General features: G+C 49.1%; 2 protein-coding genes across 2 annotated transcripts in view; both read right to left on the bottom strand.

The window, feature by feature from the left end:
- The window catches only part of LOC135817531 (chondroitin sulfate proteoglycan 4-like), a 24,694-nt gene extending 16,520 nt beyond the window's left edge, over positions 1-8,174 (bottom strand). The window contains exons 1-3 of the mRNA XM_065330737.1: positions 7,812-8,174; positions 3,936-4,082; positions 499-761 (exon numbers count right to left, since the gene is read on the bottom strand). Coding sequence (XP_065186809.1) covers positions 499-761; positions 3,936-4,082; positions 7,812-7,935 — 534 coding nt within the window. The 5' untranslated portion in view covers positions 7,936-8,174. The remainder of the gene's footprint in view (positions 1-498; positions 762-3,935; positions 4,083-7,811) is intronic.
- Positions 8,175-10,419: 2,245 nt separating this feature from the next.
- On the bottom strand, positions 10,420-26,557 carry LOC135817533 (uncharacterized). Its single transcript, XM_065330740.1, has 8 exons — positions 25,963-26,557; positions 23,435-23,710; positions 14,880-15,071; positions 14,467-14,599; positions 13,525-13,726; positions 12,775-12,853; positions 11,846-11,881; positions 10,420-11,178 (listed from the first exon to the last, which is right to left on the bottom strand). The coding sequence occupies exons 1-8, from the start codon at positions 26,170-26,172 to the stop codon at positions 11,005-11,007; spliced, it is 1,302 nt and encodes a 433-aa protein (XP_065186812.1). The 5' UTR covers positions 26,173-26,557; the 3' UTR covers positions 10,420-11,004.
- Between the last annotated feature and the right edge of the window lie 505 nt (positions 26,558-27,062).

Here is a 27,062-nt window from a genome sequence, read left to right on the forward strand (position 1 = left end):
GAGGCTCTCCAGGTGATGAGTCGGCATGCCAAGGATGGTGATGACAAAGCCAAGCAGCCAGGCAGGCGTGTTGAACTGGCCAGGTCAGACTGATGGTCACGGTTGTAATGCAGAATACAGCAGGAGGCATTGGAGTCACGCCAGCACTTGCAGCCAAAGTCACAACAGCAATTTCAAATGAAGAACATAATGTTGTTATGCAATTTCATCCTCAGAAGCATTAAAACTGGGAACTCGTTTGGGTCAGTTTCTGAAAACTGGTTTTAGGCGACTAGAATTGGTCACACTAATGTTAGACACATTCCAACACTGCCGCCCGACAACCCACTACGACGCCAGCACCACACAGGCACACAACCACCATGTACACAGTACTACGTCCACAGAAATACTACACACCACTCTACTAGTCTGTACAAGCTCACCCGTGCTGTGTTTCTTTTTCCTTTTTTTCTTTGTTTAAAGCACTTTCCATACTTTTTTTTCGCTACGACTGACCTTGTGCCACTCGTTTCTTGCTGGTTGAACGCCATAGATTGAGTCGTCGCGGATCTGCCCATTCTTGAGCATCCGGATCCGGTCGTGATTAACAATTAAACTCAGTGAATCCGCACCATCTGCACCGGTTATGTGGAACAGCAGCTGATCTTCAGATGCCATTGCAGCAGAGAGGCGATACAGCACGGACAGTGAAAACGAGCCGTCTGGTGACACAACATGGCTGACGTCTTGGCGAACGAATCCCTCTCCATGGAAAGACACTAGTGAGACAGAGGGACACCCAAACAAAATACCACATCCACAAGTGTTAGGTTCACGATTCCATGTATGCACACACTCATGACCTCTCTCCCATATATGCATGTACACACACACTCGTACACACATTACTGCATGCACCCTTTCCCGTTCCCGCTTCTCGAATACGCTACAACTTCTTGCTCCCGCACTCTCCCTCACTTTCCCGCATTCCCGTATAATTCGTTTGGCCTGGGTAGCTACATTCGCGCTCTCGTTCATTCATTGCCATAGCTACCCAGTATAGAAACTACACAAGTTCACAATGGCAAAAATTTTGTTCAGAGCAATTGAACTAATCATCAGACAGCATAGTGGATGCTTAGTGTACCCAGGAATAGATTGGGGGCCGGTATGCTAGGAACTGGAAATGTGATATACACAGCAGCGGGACATGTGTGACAGATCATAACGTTAGGTGGTATCATACAATAGGTCAACGGCAATTCCGCTTTGTGCAAGTATAGAAACTATTCAAATGATCAAAATTGTCACCGACTCAAGATCAGTTACAGATCATTCGTCATGATTATAACAAATTGAATCATCCCTGGGATAACAATACAGTCGTCCCTCTTTAAGTTCATCCAGCAGCTTATATAAACTAGTGACACTGTACGACCGTTTCAGTAACCCAAACGCCATGCCCTTCACCAAGAAGTCAGACCCTCCAGCGCCCTCTTTTTATTCCAGCAGATATTCCGTTACACAAATGGTGCCAGATAGTAAATGGACCACTCTACGCTAGTAGCAGGGGCGGATTGGGGGGGGGGGGGGGGGTCGAATGAACCCCCCTGATTTTTCCGACCATAGTTCAGGTGTGACCACTAACCCATGCCCATGCGACGTGCGTGCCCCATGCTATGGCCCAGTTGGCCCAGGCTGGAGTGGTCCGCTAGCTATGCAGCTTGATAGATCTACGTGACCTGTCATTGTTGTTGTCTTGTACGAATCGTAGATATACAAAGTAAAGTAGATCCGCACTGAATATACAGCTACATAGACCTATCGGTACGTGTTCGCTTCGGAGAAAGAGGTACACTTGTTGAGCTGCTGCGGAAACTTCGAAAGCAAGTTTCAAATACTAACAGTTAGTTTCTGAATGGTGCAGTGCCGTCGCGGCTTGTGCTTTTTGAGCTGTCTTAGAGTTCGTCCAAGCATCTAAAAGACTCTGAGGCAGGCTCAAGACCAGCTGCCCTTGAATAATGGTGACACTCCAAAGAAAAGTGTAGCGGCACTAGTGTCGAAGGTAAAACAAAGAGCGAAACTTTAAAAATCACCTTCGACGCCCCATCATCCAATAATAACATTTTCTCTGAACTGGGGACAATGACTAAGATACGGAAGATGCAGGAAGCCTGCCTGATGGAACCTTCTCTAGTGGTGACAACATTGGGCGGCACGGAGTTCAATATGACGGACAATTATTATAGACGAGCTGCTGAAGAAAGTACCAATCAGCTATTCTGCGGCAAAGACATTGAAAATTTGTCCTTGTGCCGCGTGTCTTCAATAATGTTTTAGCAGCACAGTGTTGAAAATGGAAAATAGAGTTACTGACGTTACATTTGTATAGCAGCTGGCATGGGCAAGTCCAGATGCAAGTCCAGAAGTCCTACTGGATGCAATACAATAGTACGATGTAGATCTACATGTACATGATTGTACATGTAGGCGCCAGTAGGGTGGTAACAAAATTGAACCCCCATGGAAAAATCATGGATCCGCCCCTGTAGTAGTCACTACTACAAGGGCGGATCCATGATTTTTCCATGACCCCATTGTACGAGAGCAATCCTGCATCCACCTTAAAACTAGCCTTGGTAATGGTGCTATCACGTGCACAACGTAATCCAATTATAGCCTATAGCAATAACCTGGCATATATACCAGCATGGTGGGCACCCCATCTCCATGTTGCCTGATGATTGCGAGAGCATAAAACTTTGCAAACAAGCCGTGATTGTCCTTGTTGTTCTGTAGCTATAGCAATAGATTATTATAATGGCTCTGGGATGGGGTTATCGGTGCTGCACCTACCCTGTGCAGTATTGATTAGCATAACTTCGGTCTCTCTACTCTGTAAGAAGTGGGTAAGAAGAGACCAAAGTGCAATTCTCCAATTTTGTCAATTAAGTGGCACCATTGCATTAAAAACCGGCACACTACTGGTCACTAAGAAGTGAATGAATGAAACACTAAGACCACTTGTAACTTACTTACCCAGGCTGCCCAGGCTGCCCAGGCTACCCAGGCTACCCAGGCTATGCATCACTCCCTCAACTCTTACCTGCCTGCTAATTGGCAAGTACATGATTGCACCCTCTGTATCCTCCAGGCATACCTCACCCAGCCCAATATTAATCACTTGCCAAGTAGTACCATGACCCCCCCCCCCCCTGAATGCACTCAAGGGACCCAAACTGGCCCACCCAACACTCTGAATGGTGCCCCATCGTTCCTGTTGTGCAATATCAATACTCAAAGCGGTGCTACAAACTTCAGGTATGGGTTTTGTACCCCTCCTCTCGGTGTATGGGTTTAGTACCCCTCCCCTTGGTGTATGGGTTTAGTACCCCTCCCCTTGGTGTATGGGTTTAGTACCCCTCCCCTTGGTGTATGGGTTTGGTACCCCTCCTCTTGGTGTATGGGTTTAGTACCCCTCCCCTTGGTGTATGGGTTTAGTACCCCTCCCCTTGGTGGGTGGGTTTTGTACCCCTCCCCTTGGTAACAGTATGTTGGTGGTTCAGGTGATTCCCAGAGTCCAGGCAAAAAGGTACGTTCCCCACTAGGACAGTTAGGACAGTTAGGACAGTTAGGACAGTTAGGACAGTTAGGACAGTGGGTACTAACTCAGGTCAGTGACTGTCTACGGTAACCTCGCCAAGGACAAAAGCCTGGAACCTTTTCAAGACCAGCAGGGCAAGGCACTGCTAAGAGTCTTCTTCAGTTGCGACAACATCGATAGCTACTAATGTGCGTGCACATACACGCCAGTGTGTGTGTGTGTGTGTGTGTGTGTGTGTGTGTGTGTTTATATGTGCGTGTGCGTGTGCGTGTGTGTGTGTGTGTGTGTGTGTGTGTGCGTGCGTGCTTGCACGTTCGACTTTGCGCGCACATCTGGATCCTGCACTTACCCGTTCGCAGCTCAGGACTAGGAGGATCCGGCTGGTCCGGTGTCTGCCCAGAGCCATCATCAAACTCTGAGCACTGTTGCTGTGCACCTTCACCAGCACAATTATCAATGATGCATTCAGCACATTGCGTAGACACTATTTGACGGCCTATCATACAAATTGCAAAAAAGAACAAAGGACGCCACAAGCATAGTGTCACACACATTCCGGCGAAATGTTGTCAAGACCACCATGGATGATGCAAAGCTGCATGCATAGCCAACACAGGTAAAGAAAATACCATAGAAAAAGAGCCAAACAGGAGCAGTCACGTGTATTCACTACACAAAGGGGAGGGACCGGGGAGAGGGGGGGGGGGGGACCGGAGAGAATAATGCAGGTCACAGCGGGATTAGATCATTATTTTTTTTATCCTGTGTTTAGCACACGGATATTGTCCACACATTCATAGTCCATGCTGTCTGCCACTGTTCAGTCTGTCCCACATTGATAGTTCATCAAACATGTACTAGCCAGTCCTACTTTGGCGGCACTGATTCTTGACTGGATTCTAACTAGCCTGAGTGACTTGGCATGGATAGTGTTCACTCCCCTCTCAATTGCCACCACTAAAAAGCTAGTGGCCACTTACCACTTGCTTGCCACATACAGCTTACACACGGCCACAGCTGTGCAAACTGCAATACCCAAGAACACCTACCCAGGTTCAACAGCCTGGATCATGAATAGGACTTGGAATATCCCAGTGGCAGTGTAGTGTTTTAGCCTTTTCAATTTTAGCACCCACTTTCGCGAATATTATAATATTATACTTTCAGTATAGCCATAGATGTACACTAGAAGCAGTAACTTCAGGGGTGAATGACTTCCTTTTTCAATGTAGGAAATACAGTAGTACAATCATGTTCATCTCCCTTTCTCTCTTTGCTGCTGCAGGTGAACATGATTTCAAGTTTCTTTATTTGAAGTAGAACACTGGGGAGTGTAGTACTGTGTACTGCAGTGGCTCTTTCTTTCTGATTCACTAAGCACTCCCCAGTTGCGCTAGTCTTTTAAGTAGGCTCACTGACTAGCACATGGCCAGGCTACGTGAACTGGCACATGACATGTGCCATGATTCACTAAAAGACACTATGGAGTAAGGAGTCAGGAACCAAAACCACCTAACACTACACTGTCTACAGCAGGCTATCTAGCACACTGACAGTGTTCCTGTAGCACATGACTCAGAGTCCAGCTAGCTTGCTTGCTTTATAGCTACACAATCATTTACATGACCTTGTCTACATCCAGCCAGGTGTAGTACTGTAGACTGTAGTATGGTAGACTGTAGTATTACATGATGTACATACCACCATGTACCAGTACATCATGTTACATGTACAACGTCTTGTGACAGTAACACAGTAACACAACAACATGTTATGACGTCAACACGTGTTACACCTTCCAGTTACACCACCACATCATGGCAGGTCACGTACAATATACGTGTACAAGAAAGAGCAAGAAGAAACAATTTTCATTTCTTGACTTCAGGCATCATTTCATTGATTACTAGTAGTAGTACACACTGTGTGACTGTGCCATGCCAGTCCACTCTCCACTACTATACTACAGTATACTACATAACACTACCAGTACATCCATCGTACTTGACTGATCCTACTGACAGTGTACGTGTAGTGACCGGTAATGACTAATGAGTCACTAGTTCATCATGGACATGGATATTAGTTATTATGGGCCTTCAACAGTCAGTTCAGGAGTACGAGTCAGGACCCTGTGTATTCTGTATGCATCATTGCATGGTGGATTAGATCAGGGCTTACACCATGTACACAGCAGGAGCTCACCAGGGGGTAGCATGATCTACAATCAGAGGGCATTGTGAGCTAGTAGTACCACTAACAGTGCTTTTACTGAAGCACTCCAGGTAAAATAGCCCACTGCTTGCTTACATGGTCACGTGGCAACTAACTAACTCCCAATAATTACAAGTGTTTTACTTAGTTTTACAACAAACAAACACAACAAAGTGCCTTGCACTTCCCTGTACTTCGAAGTACTGTGGTACACTAATGTGGCATTGGAAAGGACTGCTCGGGTTACTTCTGGAAAAGAAACTTTTCAAAGAAGACATGATGTGCTCAGGTTGTCTGGTCTGGGTGACACATTCCCAACAAAAGCCGAGGTGGTTTCCGACGTTGGCTATGTACAGCACTGCACAGAACAGGCCGGAAATTATAGGGAGGTTGGGATCTATTGGCTGAGTCAGTAGTACAAGGGCCAAGGCGCTCGAGGTGACGTTTTCAAGTAGAAGTCATTGTGTGGTTGTCCAGAACTAAGTTACTTGTCTTGTTCAGGAACGCAGTACATAAGTCATTGTTAGAATCTGCATCATTGCGTGACGAGTTCGAGTCGTTTCGCACACATGATATCTGGCCAAGTGTCACCCTTGACAGTCATTGCCACCTCGTCCGTCCGGTTAGTTGAGCGTAGCGGGCGGACTAGGTCACAGAATCTTCCAATAAAGTGAAACTACATACTTACTTGGAAAGCATCGCAGCTACTAAAGAATCAAAGAGGGATCAGGACTTCAAAACATGAACTCGCAGATATAGATGGCACTGATGCTAAAATTATTTACAAAAATTATGGCAATGTTGCAAGGAAGTCCAAAACACAGAAACTGGCAGTGGCAGTATTGACTATTGTATATCTGCGCTGCATGGCATGACCGTCTCAGCAACCCGCACAGAGTCAGTAGTTCTACAGCATGCGCAGGGCGTCGTTTTATGGCCCACCGCAAACTGCGCTTACTCTCACTCTCAGCACTTCTACAACCGACAAGGTATCGGTGTCATGGTATGAGTGCACATGCGACGCGCCGACGGCACACCGATGACGGGAGCTATGCGTTGTCGTTAGTTCTTCAACGAAGCAAACCGATGGACGGCCTGAGAAGGGTGTTCGAAGAAATACTCACCCATGACCGTTTCATCTCTTACTCTTTTGAATTTGTGGCACCAAACGGCCTTATAGTTATACAGCCTACAGGATCGCAGAGAAACTGCTTTACTTGGGGAACGGGTTGATACGCACCATCTACTAGCCACCGTGTACAAGTGCCAGCGCCTTAGAAGTACAATCAGATCCACACTTCACACGATATGGCTCGTTGAGCCGTTGAGCCGTTTTACCTAAGTCCTTCTTCTCCGACCAGAGACATGATGAAGAGTGACTGACCATCGTGACAGAGACACACACAGAACTCGGGCCACCAATCACCATGCAGCGATAAAGCCTAAAGGCTAGAGGACGTGTTGGGGAGAGGCCTACATTCTAGATTTACACCCCATGGCGAGGTAGAGCACTAGAGGGTAGTAGATGTAGATCTACATGTTCAAATAGCTGTCAACGGACGACAAGAAGAGGCAGCTTTAGTTTAGCACAGGAGAGGACTACACCTCCAGTACAGGAGGACTAAACAGTTCAGAGCACCTTTGCACTGCAACCTGAAACGGACATGGAGAGGAAACGACAGCTACTACATGTATACACTCGAATGCGATACGGAAACGGATGACTACTATTCCGCCGCTTCGCCATGAAACACTCACAGCTAGTGGCAGCTACCACAACGGCTGCACATGACTGTTCGCAGTGTGTGCTACCCACAACAAGTACTTGAAGGACACACACACACCACGGGGAATCTCAGCAAGAATGAATGATATCATACAGCGTCAGCAACAGACTTACATGATAATTGTATTCGGCACACGATATCGATCAACATCTCACAACCCATAAAATAGTTTCAAATTTTGACTACACAGTTTCCAACTTATTTCCAAGTGCATTGCATCTTACCTTCGCCTCCAGGCTGCCCGCTAACCAACGTCAAGCAACATAGCAAAATAGCGAGTAGCGAGCATGTCCCCAGTAGCAACGATAGCTTGTCATTAGCTGCTGCTGACGTTCTCGAAGGACGCATTTCCTCCACCCGTACCGTTTTTCTCCTCTACTCCACCAGAAAGCGCTCTGAGAATGTGCTAACGAATGCTGACTAGTTCACACTTCTGTCTACTGTCCCTCTCCCTTCGTTCTACTTCGATTCCGCTCCACACGCGGTCAGAAAAGTGCTGAATGCACAAGGAACCCAAGTGCTGATCACGAAGCGTTGGCTTTAGCTTAGCCAAGTACGTTTAGGGGAGCGCATCGTGGACGGCTAAACCATGTAAACGGTGCGCACCGGTCACCTCTCTTCCCCGATACTGTACCTGGACTACGACCTTCAGGCTTCACCGTAAAGTTCAAGCGGCTTCAGTCTTCACATCACTGACTTCGCGTCGATCGCGATGTGCACTAGACTTGACTAGATCATCAATGACTATGTGACTGGTATCAACGTACATGTAGATCTACACCATCGATAGTAGTACAATGTATACAGTACAATGTCATGTACACGGACGTGCAGTTTATGAGGTGCGTTGCGTGTACATGTGGCATGTGTGTGCGGTTGGGCTTCCTTGATCAGTTGATGTCCTGGTGAAACTGCGGTGTGTTCACGTCACGTGCACTGCATGCTGGCGCTGAGCTGGATACACTCAGCTCAGATCATACATGATGGATCACGCGAGCTTGTTCTGGGACTGACTCGGCTGGAAGTCTGGCACATGGCCCAGAGCATCAACAAAGGGATACCGGATGTACATGTACGAGCGGCGACACGTAACTAACTTTTGGTTTTACTGAATGCTGGTGTCCATGCATGGTGTCTGTCACGCAAGCGCAGGCCGGCGCGGCGCCAGGCGACCATGTACCAGGGCATGGCAGCACATGCACAGCACAGAGTCAGTGCATGCAGTGCGGTGAGACACACTCCCACTCCCACTGTCCCACACAGGACGGTCTGTAATCAATGGTCCCCAAGGAGTTGGTTGGTTAGGAGTGGGGGTTTCTACTTTCTAGTTTATACGACTCCGTGCATGCAGCCTGGTACAATGTACATGTATTGGTAATAACCAGTCTGCAAAGACTCAGTCCGTGACCCCAGAAAGTGAGGGGGTCATCTTTGTCCTCAACTCTGCCAGTCTGGATTCTTGGTTTGTTATTGGCTACTGACTTTATACATTATTACTCAGACTGACCCCTCCCAGCATGCACCCCACTCACCAGAGCCAGGTCAGCGAGCCAGTGGCAGTGGCAGTGTGGCAGCCGCAGTGACCACGGACCAGTGACCTGGTTCAACTAGTGGTTCGGCCAGTGCCGTGTGGGTGCATCACATTCAGAGCTGCAAAGTCCTTTTTTTCTTTGGTCGGGAGATCTCCCTTCAAGAAGGGGTAGCCAGGCGGGAGGTCGGGCGGTAAGCCGCGGTCCATCTACATACATGTACTTCCTCCGTCAACAAAAACTTCCCGATGGATTTCTGAAGGACTGGTTTGCACTGCATGCTGGAACCTGGTCAGAGCCAGCTGAGATACTACAAAGTAGTAAGTAATGGTAGTCCGGACTGACCCTGCTTGAGATAATGAGTGGGTTTCTTCTGGCTGTATTACAACAGTACATGACTGTACTATGTGAGCGTGGATTCAGTACGAACACTAATCCAGTATAGTATAGAAGAAGTGCCAGTGCTGTGACAAAATCATGCAAGCAGCATGGTGGATGACCCAGCTCAGAAGGTGCCACATATGACATAGATCTACAGCCCAACTAGGGCATGCAGTGGTACTAGTAGTAATACTACTACTACCCAGCTAACCCTCATTCATTGACTTGGTGGTGGCAAGCCCAACCGAATCCTGTACTATAGTAGAGGTGATGCGACTACATCATCAGTTGAGATGCTTCAGCGAAGTCGCGGACTCGCGGCACTGGGCTTCACTTGCACTAGCGACTCACGCTGCATACTTACCGCCCATTAGGAAATCTGCTGACTCACGCTGTATACTTAGCGGCCAGTAGAAATTCCCGGGCGCTGACTCACGCCATCAAAACATTCGCATAGCCTCTATACGGCCGCTACACAGTAGTAGACTAGTCTAGAGCAAGTTAGTTGCTTCGGCTGCCATCGCTATGTGCATCTCTGTGTGCATCTCTGTGCGTTTTTGCTGGCGGTTGTACCATGATGGTTTGTGGTTATCTTGTAAAAAAATAATAATAATAATAATAATAAAAAAGCAGCCGGCCCTGGGCAGAGTCAATGTGTGGGCATAATTATATCGAATGGTATGGTATTCTTTATTTTTACTTCACCAAGTGAACAGGCAAAGGTGCCTTCTCATCACCCAACGGCTGGCTCACACAGAATGGTGAATGTTCGGATTGGAACACAGTCAGCACCATCCACAGTACATAACCCATACCATAATCGAAATACAGCCTGTCATGTACATGTATGTACTCTTGGCCCATCATGAAGTGAAGGAAAACCCCTGCTACAGCCTCACAGTGGCCAGTGAACAATACATCGTCACCGACAGAAAACTTGATAGCGGTAACCAATACATATTCCATTGCAGGGCGCATCGGCTCAACAATACAATAATATTATTAAACTTTGATAAAGAAAATGATGAGATACCTCCCAAACATGTACATCCAAAAACAGGAAGGCTAAGTCAGGATCAGGCTGTGTTAGCCAGCAGTTGATTTGATAGACCAATGGGCATAGTTGGTCAGTTTGCATATAAAGCAGAGATAGACATCTTATTCGTCACAAGGAATAGACTCCGTTAGGCAGTGATTCCATTGCGCATGCTCAGGATACGCATGCAATCTGAGAGCAGGCCGTAAAGTTATTTTAAATCTCCTTTGATAGTTGTCTGGTACAGAACAGTGTAAATATGCCTACGCACCCAGCCAATAACAGCCGGGCTATCATTGAAACTACAGCACAGAATCAACAACATGTCAAGGATACCGTGACAGATTCAGCACAAACCACCGCACCTGAAGATATGTTAAAATCCCGTCATGGCTGTAAAAGAACCGCTGCTATGTCCAACTGGGAAGGAGCGGGGCTGCTCTGACCATTTCATTTTGCTATGTCAAGCCATCATAATTCTGTCTTGGCGTCGGGCCTTGTGTCCTTTAGCTCAGCGAGCTTGCGAGACACTGCAGATGCGTCCATACCACGTGCTATCTCCTTCAAATTGGCCAGCGACAGGGCAGCAAAGTCGTCAGCGGTTACAGCTCCAGTGCCGTTCACGTCAACGTACGTTTTATAGATCTGCAGTGGTTGGCAAATCCACAACACCATACAACGCACCTTTAAAACCCACTTTCTGACAACACCTGGGAAACTGACTGAAATAGTAACCAGTGCTGCAAGCCAGCTAAGGAGAAGCAACATCCTTCCTTACTGAGCTACGACTGGCCTGAGCATGATTTTGTCTACAAACATACTTTCAAAAGAGCATACTACAGTGCAACCTGTCTTATCTAGGCACCTGCAAGGCCGGGTGCCATTGTCTCAGAGTTGCGGGGTCCACTGGTCAAGATCAATACCACAGGCGCGTAGCACCGCCGTTGGCGGTGGTCCGGCCAGGGGGGGGGGGGGGTCCGAGGGGATCGCCCCCTGATTTTTTTTGAAATTAGGGTGCAAAATCCTGCATTCTGGGCACTTTTGGCATTGTTTTACTGTGGTGGTCGTGCGAAAAAGTGGTCCGGCCAAAGCCGGATCGGCCGGAGCGGCTGCTATGCCCCTGTACCATGCATAATTTCACAAGCATACAGATTGGGAAGTAAGGGCTATAGCCTTATTACACAGTGAAATTAATAGTTCAGCTGACCATCAGCAAAAGTAAGGTGTCTAAAAAGCATCAGTTGAACAACAAAGTACTAGATCTTTGCACATGGCATCACGCCATGCTGACTGGCTGACTACTGTGCCTGACCTGTACTGGATCGCCTTGTGCCTGTCCACTGGTGGTCTGTAGAGCACAAATACATGTACACAAACCAATAACCATGCTGAACTGCGATGACACATAGTACGGAGCCAGATGTTGAATGCCCATATTTCTGCCAAAACTGACCGGCAGCGTTTACGCTTATGATTAAACATTGGTATGCCAGTGAGGCATACACAACTTGATGCATGTGGACACCTGTAGGAAGACAATGGGTGCGCTCATAGTATAAAATGCTACCGGCAGATGTAGACTGGGCTCAGTACAAATGTTCAATGCTGTAAAGTTTGAACATGGCTTCAGCAACCACCTGCCTTTAGCTTGTGTTGATCATTTTACAGACAGACCATTCGGCACAGAACATGAAGTGCGTTCATGACCACTTGCGTTACATGGCCAGCGACCCTTTCTCTGTGCACCAAACACCTTGTACCTGACCTGCCGTGATACAGCCACCACGAGTACGCTAAATCCAATTCACTTTTCGGATAATGGCCAAAAAAGGATTCATTTTATGTATGGTTTATATCTACGAAACAGAGGTTGCGACTTCGGCGATGATTTTGTTTAGGAATGGGTTTGCTTCGACACTGGAGCTCGCGCTATTGGTTTATACCTAAATCCATATTTGGGTTCCGGTTTTGAAACAGTTCTACTTCAAGTAGTCAGATTTTGAATGTGAAATTTAGCCTTCTGGTGTCCCTAACTAAACCTTTTAATTCCCGTAGCTATGCAAAAGACGTTACTTCAGTAACGCCTGGCGCTAGCCAGGGTCCACACAGCTTTAATTCCGTGTTTGTTTGTTTGTTTGGCGCTTATCAGGTTTTTTTCATCTCAGCTCTTCATTTTGAGACATACAGTGTAGCGTTATAGTGATAGCTGTGTAAACTGCAACATGTCTGATATGCACTTACTTCAAAGAAGAAGGAGATAAATGTCTTGAGAGACATTGATTTCTTCTGCTGTTCCGTTAGTGATTGGATCATAAGATTGCTGCAAGAAAGAACGGTCGGTATATCAAATTCAATGCACAACAGGACACTTCAAAACAACAAAAGTTCTGACTTTGTTGCCAATAGACATGATGATCTGACAACTCGAGTCAGGTCTGACACGATCAAGTGGGTGTGGAAGCAGTAACATCCTCTGATACCTTTCCAAAGGGCTGAATGGTGCTCACAGCCTTCAACGTTTGTATACATGTACGTGTACATCCAAACATCGAAGCCCTACCGAGCAATCAGGGTTGGAGTCAGAGACGCTATCCTTCCAAGTTTGTCCACCTTGCCCCATTATGCATTTTGATAATAGAGAGCTTGCGCACAACGAAAATTCGTAGCACCGCAACAAATAGTTTTAATAACGAAAAAACCAAAAAGCTAACGGATATTCGTAAACCGTGAGATTGCGCACAACGCGTGAACGTTTTCGCAGTGGGTCGACGCGGCGGCCGCGCGGGTGCGAAGAGTCGAGACAGGAAGTTGTGAAATATCAGTATTTTACTACTCCAGGTAACGAAAAATATTTTCGTATATCTGCTCTGTTTCGGTCGCGTTTGGACGGATCCTCGGAGCAACTTTCGTTACTCTAACCCGGACAGTCGATATCTAACGAATTTTCGTTGTGCCCAACCTCTCTAAATGGTAAAACACACACATCCTCACCGCAGTAGCAACGGGTTCATATAACCCATCTCAATATCACTGTCACCACCCAAGTAAGTCCAGTAGATCTCCACGTCCTTCAGCGTTGTGTACTTCAGATCATCAGCCGTGCAGTTGCCCAGCTCAAAGTCTTCTTCGAAAGGCGTGAAGAGCAGCGTTTCCGACATTGTACGGCCATAGCCGCGTACCTGGTGGATATACCCTGTACCGTGGCAAAATGCAACAGGGAACAAGACCAGTGGCAGTCAACGTTTTCTTCAAATCAATGAGATAGGGGCACAACATGAAGCAAACACATGCATGTCTCTCTTATCCGGACCTCGAGAGGTTACGGGCACCTTGGTCTACTGGGAACCCCGTGGGTAAGTTTTAGTGGAAATATTGCTACCATTTTGCCAATTATTTCATGGTAATAGTGACATCATATGCTAGATCGCTGCCCCTTGCCCATTGTTGTATTTTGTATTTTGTATTGTATTTTATTATTTTACTTGGGCATTCCCATTGTCATTGAAATAAATGTGATTCAGAGTTACAGACATTTCAAAGTTATGCCTTTTATGGGCAGTGCCCGGCCCCGCACCGCCCGGATAAGCGATCTAGATAACAAGTGCATGCACAAGATCATCATAAGCACATGTCTGTTCTTGTGCATGGCAATAATCCCATAGCGCCATGGCTAGCGTGAGGGAACCAAGGGCCGACAAAGGAATACAATATCTGACAATGCTAATGTTTGGAATGTTCACACATCAAAGCAGTAAGCAGCCAGCAGTCCAACTATCGTGTTACTTCAGACCGGGATTGCAAAGTCATAAAGCCTGTCCGGACACGCTGCTGCTGCAGCAAGACGTCCACACAAGAAGCTCAAAGGAAAGCGTTGCCTGATCAAAGCAGTGTCTACTTGCACGTAAGCGCACACACATAAGCAGTGCACCGTACCTCCAGGAATGAAAATGCAGTCACCAGGATTGAGCGTTGCGTGCGTCCACGGTACATCAAACACACCAGGAAACTTGACCACATCCACCTTGTCGGGGTTCATTTTGGAGAAGCCCGATCCAACATAGCCAGGCTGCGGTGGAACAACAACGCAGTAGGACAAACGATAACATTTGACCAAGTCTAGTTTTCGGTTCCAGCTTCATTCCAAAGTGATCACTCACAAGAGACATTTCTAACTCAATATACTGTAGCTGTAGTACCACAAATAACAGGAGCAGCTGAAACTGCATCACCGGCGGAAGGTTACGGAATAGCACAAATGACAACACAATACCTACAGCTGGCCCTACTTAACACAACATATTTTAGAGACCAGGGATGCGCATTTGTAAGAAAGTGTCTGAACTTACCCGACGGCCAAAGCCTAGCTTGTACTCATACTCTCGGTCGATCATGATGAAATCCTTGCGCCCGGCCAGCAGACAGTGTATGTTGTGATCGGCATCATAATGCACAACAGACCGTGTGCCGGTGTAACCAATCCATAGGTTTAACTCCTGTAGGTACTTACGATACGTGCCACAGAGAAGCGGCGTCGGGACCTGTGAACGACAAATCACAACAGATTGCACCGACTCAACATGAATGCATTATAATCATATTGTGCTGGCTAAATTTCAATCAGGATACTATTTCAAATGTGCAGTACATGTGTACTCTCAAGGCTCTCAAGGCACACAGTTATGGATAGTACGTTAGTTGTTCATTCATTCCCAAGGAGGAGAAGAAGACAAAGGCTGTGTGACTATGCGCACAGCCTACCATGAATATCTACAATGTACTATGTTATGTATGTGTGTACAATCACATGTACTCCTTCAATACGTGTGATAGAGTACCCATGCTACACATGTATGGGAAGCTCAAAACCGCGAAAGCACAGAGTTTGGAAGAGAGAGAGAGAGAGAGAGAGAGAGAGAGAGAGACGGGAAAGAGAGTCACGGAGATGATTGACTGTGAAGCTAGCTGCACTAAAATGCAATGTCGCAGCCGTAACTTGTCAAAGTGACTGTTCACAATAACATGCTGCCTTCCAGGTGACCACCATCCCACTGCTGTTGGAGATCTCTAACAGGCCCAAGTGTCAGAACACATTAGTTAGAATTACTCAAAGTAGGATTTTAAAATAGTTGTACAAGTATGTTGCCAAGGTGCCTCAACAGAGAACATTTATGCTTGGCTTGCGAGCACATGTGACCACGAATCTCTTACTCAGTGCCAGACTGGCAGGCTCTAGCCGAATCCTGCATCCTATAGTGTCAAAATCTTATCGATTTGATTATAGAATGTAGAAGACCTTTCGAACCATGCACACACTCACACTACTACAACACAAACCACCATCGTTCATTCATCAACTACACTTCAGTCAAGAAGAAGAAGAAGAATAACCCATACCAAGGAGATACAAACAACGGAGAAAAGAACTGAGACGCACAATGAGTACGCTCCGAAAACGGCGGTGCTCGGAAGGAAGCGAGGCCAAATAGATCGCGACGCAGCGCACCCGGACCCATTCGGGCCTGAGCTGCGTAGCGATCGCGTGGTCAGGTGCACTGTGGTGCCATGGAAACAAAGATGGTGGCACATGTAGCGCGTGTACCACGAGGTAGAAAGAAAGGAAAATAAATAAATAAATAAACTGCAGAACGAAAGTGAACGCGAAGAAGAAATTATATTTGAGAGTCTTTAGAGAAACAGGAATGTAGTTCGCGTCTGGCGGAGGGTGCTTGCACCTAGCTAGAGGTGAGAGCACCACTGTCAGATAATGGAAAGACTGAGTTAGAAAAGGAGAAAGACGACGGAGTTGCAGACTGAAACTACAGGAAGTTCAAGTAAGACGTGAACACTAAAATTATATGTATTTCAAATATTCGTGAACGGCAGTTCTCGACACTCCCACCAAACAGAAGTGTGAATGCACTAGAAAGAGAAAGGAACAAAGAAGATTGTGAACTAAAGCGTAGAAATATAATAAGTTATACTTACCTTAACGCCGTGAAGTTACAAGCCGTCCACCTAGCGATGTTTTGGCGTGCCTGATCGGCAGCCTTGCGCCTCGGGCGGGTTGCTGATGGCGGTGGTGCTTGCACTCCAGGAGCATTATCTGACTGCTGGCTGCTGATGACTGCGGGGGCATCATCCTGCCGGGTGCTGGGTACCTCGAGTGGATACAGCAGCGATAGTGGGCGTTCCACTGTGCGGCCAGACGGCATCAGGACCTCTGCTGAGCGGACGCAACCATCTGTCGCACTAGCGTTAGCCGCTGTTACCTTGCCAATGTGCCACTGGCCACGTGGTATGCCTTCGGATTTGACGATGACAATCTCCCCGACCTGTGGCTGGCCGGATAGAGACGTCTTGGGCTGGCGGTGATCAGGGTTCGCACGTTCCCTGAGTAATTGCAAGTACTCAGTCCGCCAGCATTTCCAGAAACGTTCCAAGAGAACTTGGGACGCCCTCCACCACTGCAAGATGTGATCCCGGGAGCTGATATCAGGCGAATAGTCGGGATCATCAGCAGAGGATGTGTCGACAGGGATCAGCGTGGGTCGACCACCAACGAGGAAGTGAGCTGGAGAGAGCACGAGAAGACCAGGACCTTCATCGTCAGCCGAAACGGGAGTCAGTGGGCGGTTGTTGACGACAGCTTCAACTTCAGCCAGCAAGGTGAGGAGCTGTGGGAGCGAGAGCAACTGCCGGCCAACAACTTTCCGCATGCAGCCCTTCACAAGGCCAACCATGCGCTCATAAATACCACCTTGCCATGGGGCGAGTGCAGTGGTGAATTTCCACGTGATCTGACGTTGAGAGAGAAACTCACCTAGGACGGGGTCAGACGGTAGAGAGGACCAGGCATCCGGCACGGCAGAACTGGCGAGGTGAAATTGGCTGGCGTTGTCAGAATACAACAGACGCGGTACGCCACGACGAGCAATGAAGCGACGTAAGCCAGAGATGAAGGCAGCTGTGGACATGTCATCCACGAACTCGAGATGGACAGCACGGATAGCGAAACAGGTGAATAAACAGACCCATACCTTGGTCGTGGAGGAGTCGGACTGCTTGATGAGCAATGGTCCAAAGTAGTCCAGACCGGTGAACTCAAATGGATGAGCAGGGTTGACACGCTCAGCAGGCAGAGGCGGCATCAACGGAAGACGATAGGGTGGCGAGTCTTGACGACGGCACACAAGACATAGCTTCAGTTCATGGCGAACAGCCTGACGACCATGAGGAACCCAGAAGTTGAGGCGAAGCTGTGCGAGGGTGTGGCTTGGACCAGCATGCAGCAGGCGACCATGGATGTCGAGAATGATCAAGACAGTGAGACGATGCTGGCGTGGCAGCAGAGCAGGCTGGCTGGTAGCATGGACGTGAGCAAGCTTGCCATGACAACGGATAACACCGAGCTGGTCACGCTGAAGACCAAATTGCTTCACCAACGGTGACGTGCTATCAGCGAGAGAACCAGAGTACAGATCAGGATAGGAGCTGTGCTGCGCTGAACGTACGAATAGAGACAGAACCAAGCGTCGCACACTGACGCTGAAGACATGCGGTTGAGCAGCAAACTGGCTGAGTAGCTGAGCTAGCAGAGCATGGCCATCCTGAAGGCGTGTCTGCTGAGCAGCGGGCAACCGAGTCCACACAACACGATAGAGGAAATGCATGCAGTAGGTCAAGATCCTGACGGCTTTGGACAGTGAGGACGAGCGCGTTAGGATAGACTGCTGCACAAGTGACGGCGGCAGGACTGGTTGGGTAGCGAGCATGCTGTGGATGAGACGAGGTCCACGATACTCGGCCTCGGCCAACGCCAAGTCCTGAGGAGTGATGGTGGGGTGACTAGAAGCAGGCCATTTGCTGACGTCTTCTGTTAGCCACGAAGGACCAGACCACCATAGAGTACTGTCGGCGAGCTGCGCAGCTGTTTGCGGACGAGTAGCCAAATCAGCAGGATTAGCAGCACTGGGGACATAGCGATACGTGATGTCCGGCAGAGCACGTAAGCTAGCGATGCGATTGGCCACAAATGTAGACAGGTCCCGACTTGATACAAGCCAATGCAGAACGCACCTGGCATCAGTCCAGACAGTAGTGGACGAGAGCGTGAGGTTGAGTTCCTGCCGAAGGAATGACGCAAGTCGAGCACCAATGACAGCACCCAGTAATTCCAGGCGAGGAATGGTCATGGTGTCAGCTGTAGAAGATGACTTCTTGGGAGCCGGTGCGAGCCGCATCTTGCTGAAGATGAGGGCAGAGTGTACCGAACTGCCATCTGTGACCCGGAGGTAGCCAGCAGCTGCATACGCATTGACAGAAGCGTCAGTGAAGATATGGAGCTGCACATCCGTAGCGCTGCCGACCGGACAACACAAACGGGGAATAGTGATCGAAGAGAGCGATGCCATCATAGAGGAGATAGCAGACCATTCGTCAGTAAAGTGTGCAGGTAGAGGGTCATCCCAATTGAGCTCAGCTTGCCACAATTGACGAAGTAGCAGGCGCCCAGACAGAATGGCTGGTACGAGTAGACCAAGCGGATCGTACAAAGCAGAGACGGCTTGCAAGACAATGCGCTTAGTAGCAGGTGCAGCAGCAGAGAGGGTGCAGCGAGAACCAGCAATTGACAATACATCGTCATGTGTGTCCCACTGTAAACCAAGCACCTTGACATGTCGAGTCGTGACGATGTCATCCGCTGGTAGAGTCGCCCGAGCAGCTGTACTATTGGTTGTCCACTCACGCAAATTCATTGATGCACGCTGGAAAACGGACTTGGCCTCCTCATATACGGCAAGAACATCAGAAACATCCGAGACACCAATCAACACGTTGTCCACGTAGATATTCTGATCGATAGAAGCGGCAAGAGGAGTACACTGCAGCTGCAGATGGTGATGGATAGTAGCTTCCAGCAGAAACGGACTGGCAACAATACCGAACGGCATCCTACAGAAGCGATACACAGCCAAGTTGTCCTTGGATGTGGCAGGGTTTGCTGGATCGTCAAACCAGAGGAAACGTGTGACATCTCGGTCATCCGGACGAATGCTGAGCTGGAGAAACGCTTTCTCGATGTCAGCCAACAGCACAATGGAGTGGCAACGGAAGCGGAGAAGTATGCCACAGAGATTCGGCAAGTTGATGGGGCCACGATGCATGCACTCGTTCAGACACTTAGCTGCTTTGGACGACTTGGCCGAGGCATCGTATACAATGCGCAGCTTAGTGGTCGCCTTGGAGGGTGTCACGACTGGCTGGTGCGGCAGGTAGTGCTTGACGGTGTGAGTTGAAGTGTTGGTTGACACACGTTCAACAATACCCAGCTCAACCTGAGACTGGATCACTGCATCGTAGCGCAATAGCAGGTCATGGTCCCTAGCGAGCTGCTTAGCGAGGGAGGTCAAACGACCGAGTGCGAGGCCATAGTTGTCTCGCAGGTCAGGTGGCTCAGACTTCCACGGCCAAGCGACTTCATAGCGGCCATCGCGAAATCGGACGGTTGAGTTGAAGTGCTGCTGGGCACGGTTGTCGTCAGTGAGGAACGGCGAGTCACTGATACCAATACTGTCGAGAGACCACATCTCGGACAGATCCGGTACGCGTTCCGTAGCGCACACAAAGACCACAGAGTCAGAAGCAGAGGCATGCGAGCTGTCTGCAGTGGCTGGATTCGGGTTGCCAGACAACAGATATCCCAATCGAGACGGAATGAGGTAGAGGCCAGAAGGCAACCGTGTTGGCAGACCACTCATGAGGTCCCAGAAGTACTGTATGCCCAGTAGCAAGTCGACTGCATGAGTGGAGGCACCGTCCGGTAACGGATCAGCCAGAGAGTCTGCCGGCAGATTGATCAGAACTGCTCTGTCTGCCGCAGAGAGTGAGCTGTGCTGCACAGGGTGGATCGTCTTCGATGCTGGCAACACATGCGCATGAAGAGTCCGAGTAGAACCGTCCTTGTGGAGGAGAGCAAATTGTACCACATCTGGCACAAGGCGCAGAGGAGTCTCACTGCCAAAGGAGAATACGTTCAGCGTGTCCTTACCGAGGGGCTGAAGTTGAAGTTGCTCAGCAGCAGATGCGCTGAGGAATGTTGATTGACTGCCACTGTCAAACAGGATGCGCACAGTGGTACGGCGACCATTGGCGGCGATAGCAGAAGTTGCAGTCATCATGCGCGCTAAACCGACACGATCCTGTACCGTGTTGCACTGGACATTGACAGACATACATGAAGATGAGAACTGCGCTGGTGTCGTAGCGGATTGAGACTGCTGCTGTGGCTGCTGTTGCTGTGGCGGCGGAGGCGGCGACCTCTGCGGCCTTGGCTGCTGCTGTTGCTGGGGTGCCGGCTGCTGTTGCACATTGTTGACACCGATCTGGTGAACAGCAGACTGTTGGCGCGAACAAATAGCAGTGTTGTGATGGTTTGGCTGCTGGCAATGTCGGCATTTCCGTTGCTGGGTGCAGGCAGATGCGACATGGCCTTTGCCAAGACAACGGTAACAGAGATGGAGCTCAAGGAGCCTGTCCTTCCGAGCTGAGGTAGTTGCGAACCGTCCGCAGGCATCGTGGTTGTGGGCACCACCGCAGAACACACACGGCTTCCGTGGCCGAGCGGGTGCGGACGTAGCAGCTTGCGGCCTACGGAACGTTGCGCCAGAAGTGGCCACAAGTGTACTGGACGGCAGCATATCCACTGGAGCGGTGCTTTGCTGCTGGCCAGAGCGTTGTTGTGCTCGGTCGTGCAGAAGCACGTACCGTTTCAGGTACTGGCGGAGGTCTTCTATGTCCCACGGTGCTGAGACGTCATGGGAGGGTCGCCACTCCTCAAGCTTCGTAGTTACACTCAGTGGAAGCTTTGAGAGTACCTGGTGGCATACTAGGCGTTGACCTTTCAGTATTTCCCCCTGGGCCTCCAGTTGCAGGAGGATGTTCTCCAGAGCCTCACATGTAGATTTTATATCCGCATAGCGTGTGGAGGACTGAGCGATATGCTGTAGGCGACCGTATAACTGAGCAATAACTATATCAGGCTTGCCATACTCGGCCTTCAGGGTGCTGACAGCAGTCGGATAATTTGCGTCGGTCACTGCGATGCCTGAGACCAGACGGGCGGCAGGACCTTTCAGCACACTGCGCAGATACGTGAACTTTGACACCTGGGGTAACTGCTGTGTGTCGACTGCAGCAGAAAACATATCCCAAAAGTCGGGCCATGCAAGGATATCACCATGAAAGGTTGGCAGTGTGAGCTTAGGGAGCTGCACGGGTGTCCGACCAGGAGTGCGACGTGGTGTGTTCGAGGTGTCCATCTGCCATGTGGCCTCCACAGCAGCACGTGCGGCATGACTGGCAGCCTGGGAGACTGCAGCAACAAACATAGCAGAGCCTGGAACAACCGAGGGTGCATGGAACGAGGTGTTGGTAGACGTGGAGTCAGCATCCGACCATACAGACTCGCTGTCAGAAGTGTACTCTGCGTTGCTCCACTGTGCACGACCAGTGGCACTACCAGTACCAGGTGTAGGCTCAGGCAAGTGTAGTGGTGGTGGCGGTGGCACTGCTGGTGTGTACTGCAGTGTGCTTAATGAACCAGTATGGTGAGTAGGATCATGGGTATTTGCAATTGCACTGACTGCTGTGAGTGCTTGACTAGCAGTACCAGTGGCATTTGGCATACTGCCCATCACACCAGTAAAGGCAGGCGTGCTGCTAGCAGGATGACTAGCGTGTTGAGAGACTGAGAGCTGCTCCGAAACAGGGTGCTCAGTCTGCATGTGTTTACTACTATTACTAGCACTACACATCACACTCTCAGAACACCTGCTTTCACTTGGCACTGGTTGCTGTAGCAGGGAGGGCGCGTGTTTCTCCAAAAACGCCCTCGCTGTTCTCAAAATTTCCACCTCCTCATCGAAGGACGACTCCCAAGAGTCGAGATCGTCTAGTTTCTCATCGTTTGCGTCGAGCTCGACGAGGCTACGTATTTGTGATTGAAGGTCGTTTATGTGAGACGCTAGCTCTGCCGCTGTTTGCCAGTCGCCCAGCACGTAGTGTGGGGATGGCTCCTCCTTGTGGAGCTCCCTCGCCAGCTTTTCCCTGACGCGTGTGAGGCGACGCTTCATATTGGCCCGGCGCTGGACCATTTGAGTGTACATACCTGCACGACGATGAGTGTCGGAAAACGACGGGGAAACTGCGTTGCGGACAGGTAACCGTCACCTGGTTACAGCACCATGTCAAAATCTTATCGATTTGATTATAGAATGTAGAAGACCTTTCGAACCATGCACACACTCACACTACTACAACACAAACCACCATCGTTCATTCATCAACTACACTTCAGTCAAGAAGAAGAAGAAGAATAACCCATACCAAGGAGATACAAACAACGGAGAAAAGAACTGAGACGCACAATGAGTACGCTCCGAAAACGGCGGTGCTCGGAAGGAAGCGAGGCCAAATAGATCGCGACGCAGCGCACCCGGACCCATTCGGGCCTGAGCTGCGTAGCGATCGCGTGGTCAGGTGCACTGTGGTGCCATGGAAACAAAGATGGTGGCACATGTAGCGCGTGTACCACGAGGTAGAAAGAAAGGAAAATAAATAAATAAATAAACTGCAGAACGAAAGTGAACGCGAAGAAGAAATTATTATATTTGAGAGTCTTTAGAGAAACAGGAATGTAGTTCGCGTCTGGCGGAGGGTGCTTGCACCTAGCTAGAGGTGAGAGCACCACTGTCAGATAATGGAAAGACTGAGTTAGAAAAGGAGAAAGACGACGGAGTTGCAGACTGAAACTACAGGAAGTTCAAGTAAGACGTGAACACTAAAATTATATGTATTTCAAATATTCGTGAACGGCAGTTCTCGACAATAGTGCACTACTGACCTTGACTTCATGCCGCATTGCCTCTGGCAGCACAGTGACCGCGTAAATGTTCTCCTTCTTGTACCGATCAAGGAACGCTGGTAGCGTCATTCTCCACGCCCCAAATGATCGATTCTCTTGTTTGAGTTCCACACGTACGTGTTGATCTGCGTACGTTGTGCGCAAGTAATCGTCCGTCCAGACTTTGAAGGCCGCTTCGTCGTTCTTATGCCCGCGTAGTACGGCTGGCTTTTTAATGCTGACATGCTTGTCCCAGAAGTCTTGCGGATGAAGATCCTGTACAGAGCGGAAATCGGTAGATTGGACAGAGCAGTGGGATTTGGCATGTAGGAGGGACGAAAACTTGGACAACTTTGGGGTGCAGCCATCATACATGGTTTAAAGTAGCCAGAGATAGGATGGGCTGGGGCATGCATTTGGAAAATTGATCCAGTCAGAATTCCACTCGGTAAGGTAATGCAATATTACATGTTTGTAGATTCTACCTATGTCTGAGGTCACCAGTTCTCAGTCAGCTACATACCATATTTCCCCGGTTATAGGTCACACTTGATTGCAAGTCGCACCCCCCCCCCCCCCCCCCCATTTCCAGTGTAGCGACCCGACTCACTACTGTCATTACGTCATTTCTACATAAGCATGCGCAGGAAATAAAAACATTCTCTTTGGTCTCAACTTCTTTGTTGTCCGGTTGGCCAAAGTAGCCGTCGTCTAGGGCCCGACGTAAAACCCTATATTGGTGACCCCAGACGCTGCGCTCTTCGGAGTTTTTCCAATGGCTACTATCCCTGAGCTCTCACCGCAGTTTCCTGCTCGCCCCGCTCTCGGGAACCCGTCAATTGCCGGCTGCTGACGTAAAGCTTGAGCCTCACCATCACTGGATCCGCCTCGGAGCTGCTATGGCCCCTGCCACCCTCCCCGGCCCACCTGGATACCCCGCTATCCTGCCACGGCATTGTCCAGTCGTCCGTATTCGTCCATCTTCGTCCTGGCCTCAAGCTGGAAATTGGCCACCTCCACCATCCGTACCAGGCCAACTGTGCACGCACGCAGGCACACGCCCCGCACCGGACCCCATGGAGCTGCGCTCGCCTCCAGCCGTCCCCGCCTCACTCGGCACGCCTCGCCCCAGTGCAGCGCTCCTGCTGGTACCCCGCAAAGCCTGCAACATGCAGCCGCCTCTGACATGATAATACTCCTCTGTCACGCGTACGTTCCTCTTTCCTTTCTTTCCGCCTCTGACATGATACCTCTGTCACGCGTACGTTTCCTCTTTTCTTTCTTTCTGCCTCTGACATGCTCTCTACCTCTGTCACGTTAACACACCTCTGACACGTTAACCCGCCTCTGCCATGCATCTCTCTCTCTTTCCTGCTTTCCTGATTTTTGTTTCGGCCTTTATGCCACGATGTTAACAAATTTCACACATGCAGCGCTCTCGCTTGTACATATGTATCATATTATTATATTTTTGCCTTTCCGCCTTGTACATGCCGCGCTTCCTTTCTTTTCTCTTTCTTTTTTCTTGTTTATCGTGTTTCGCTCCTCCCGACCTCACCACTGGCGGGGGAGTACTGTAGCGACCTGACTCACTACTGTCATTACGTCATTTCTACATAAGCATGCGCAGGAAATGAAAACATTCTCTTTGGTCTCAACTTCTTTGTTGTCCGGTTGGCCAAAGTATTCGTCGTCTAGGGCCCGACGTAAAATCCTATACCAGGTCCATGTCATTATCGTTTTGATGATATTCACTTCCGAGTAGTAAGTCATGCTCGATTATAAGTCGCACCCCCTTTGCACCCCCTTTGTCGGCCCTGAAGTGTAAAAAGGTGTGACTTATATTCGGGGAAATCCCGTAACAATCCGTTTGTGCCATGGGCCATGGCTCACTGATTGGCTTCATACCATAACCTGGGTACCGCATTTCCCAGGTTATAGGGCTTGAAAGTGATGACGTCAAAAACGGCCAGGGAGTACTAAGTTGCCATCAGATTTCTATTTTGGATCCACTACGGTGTGACTTTGCTATTGCCTCAGTATGTGGGTGCATAGCAACCCACTCATGTCGTATGCAGGGGTGACTTTTACTTCGCCACCAGTTGTAACCCCGCCCTCAGTAGCCATATCAGTCAGTTTAACTGGTTACATCACCTTGCTGAGAGTAAGACGACTTGAAATGTGCTTGGATCCATCCAAAAACTGGATCCAAGTGGATCCAATTTTTGAATTTTTGAAATTGTTGCTATGCTGTGACGTAGCACTTTCAAGCCCTATAAGCTGCACTCGATTACATGTACGACCCATTTCAGGTCTGAACCATGTTTTCAATATACATGGACCGGGTTTCACTTTGGCAGAAAGTTATGCTCGATTGTAAGTCACACCTCTTTTTTCGCGTAAGAAGGTGCGACTTATACTTGGGGAAATACGGTATAATAATTATTATCGTGGATCATGGACGGTTGGTAGCACCGTCTTCTGCCACATAACCATAGCAACGATGCTCTGATTCCGTGTTGGCTCACCTCTGTGTATTCAGTCACTGGCCCATCGCTCTCCCTTTGATAGCCAAGCTGCATTTCATGACCCACCGGTAGAGGAGAGCCATAAGGTCTGCTGGGACGAACTGGTGGGAAAGCAACAGTCGCTGGGTCCACCGTAGTGGCGTCCAAACAATTCGGCATTGCGGCTACCAATATGCACGCTAGTGCCACACAATATCCAACCACATCCATCGTGAGTCTCCACCTAGCCACTCCAAGTTGAGTCCAAGGATCTCAAGCCAGCCAAGCACAACACTAATAGGCCTAGAGCTAGAGCCAGAGAGTGATACAAATTAATAATTATTACAATGATGAACAGAGCTTGCTAGCTGACGACGACGCTACCCACACGCACACGTACTTCTTATCTTCGAGTTGGACGCTGCAACACTGGACACTTCCCAATTCCCTGACCCGCTGTGCATGGAGCCGAACAGTTTTAGGCACCCTGCGAGAAATCTACACAACACTCAACAGTGTTTTGTTGTAACGCTGAGTTTCGTAGCGAGCTAGGCAAGGTGGGGACCGAAATCACATCCTGCAAAATGAACGAGCATGTAGTAAAGTCCGCATTTTGTTTTCAAGTAGTAGTACTAGTAGTAGGTCTACCGGCACATGCGGCAGCGCAGGCGAAGGCTTGCAACAGATGTGCGAATGTCTATCCCATATCGACGTGTCATGGTCACGGAGGCATGAATGGTTCGCGAATGACCATTGCGGCTACGCTTGGCAAACACGCAGAGCGCGGAAAGACGCAGCCCGCTGCATGCTCAGATTATGCTCAAGAATCCACGGTGCGTCCGGCCGTGGAGATAGCTTCGCTTTCACGCCGATAGGCAACCGGTACCGGTCCGGGACAATCTGGGGCCTGAGATCCGCATGAGAATGAGGGTGAGACGTATCACTGCACAGCCATACTAATAGTAATACTAGTATTACTAGTCGAAGTGATCTTTTCTGACCAGTGAATATCACACCATGTAGACCACATACGGGCCGGCATGGGTTGTAATCAGGGAGTAGTCTTGGTAACCACCCAGGAGAATGAAAGAAAAGTCAGGAGACTGAGAAAGAGAAGAAAG

Source organism: Sycon ciliatum, chromosome 5 (genome assembly GCF_964019385.1).
Source record: "Sycon ciliatum chromosome 5, ocSycCili1.1, whole genome shotgun sequence".
NCBI lineage: Eukaryota > Metazoa > Porifera > Calcarea > Leucosolenida > Sycettidae > Sycon > Sycon ciliatum.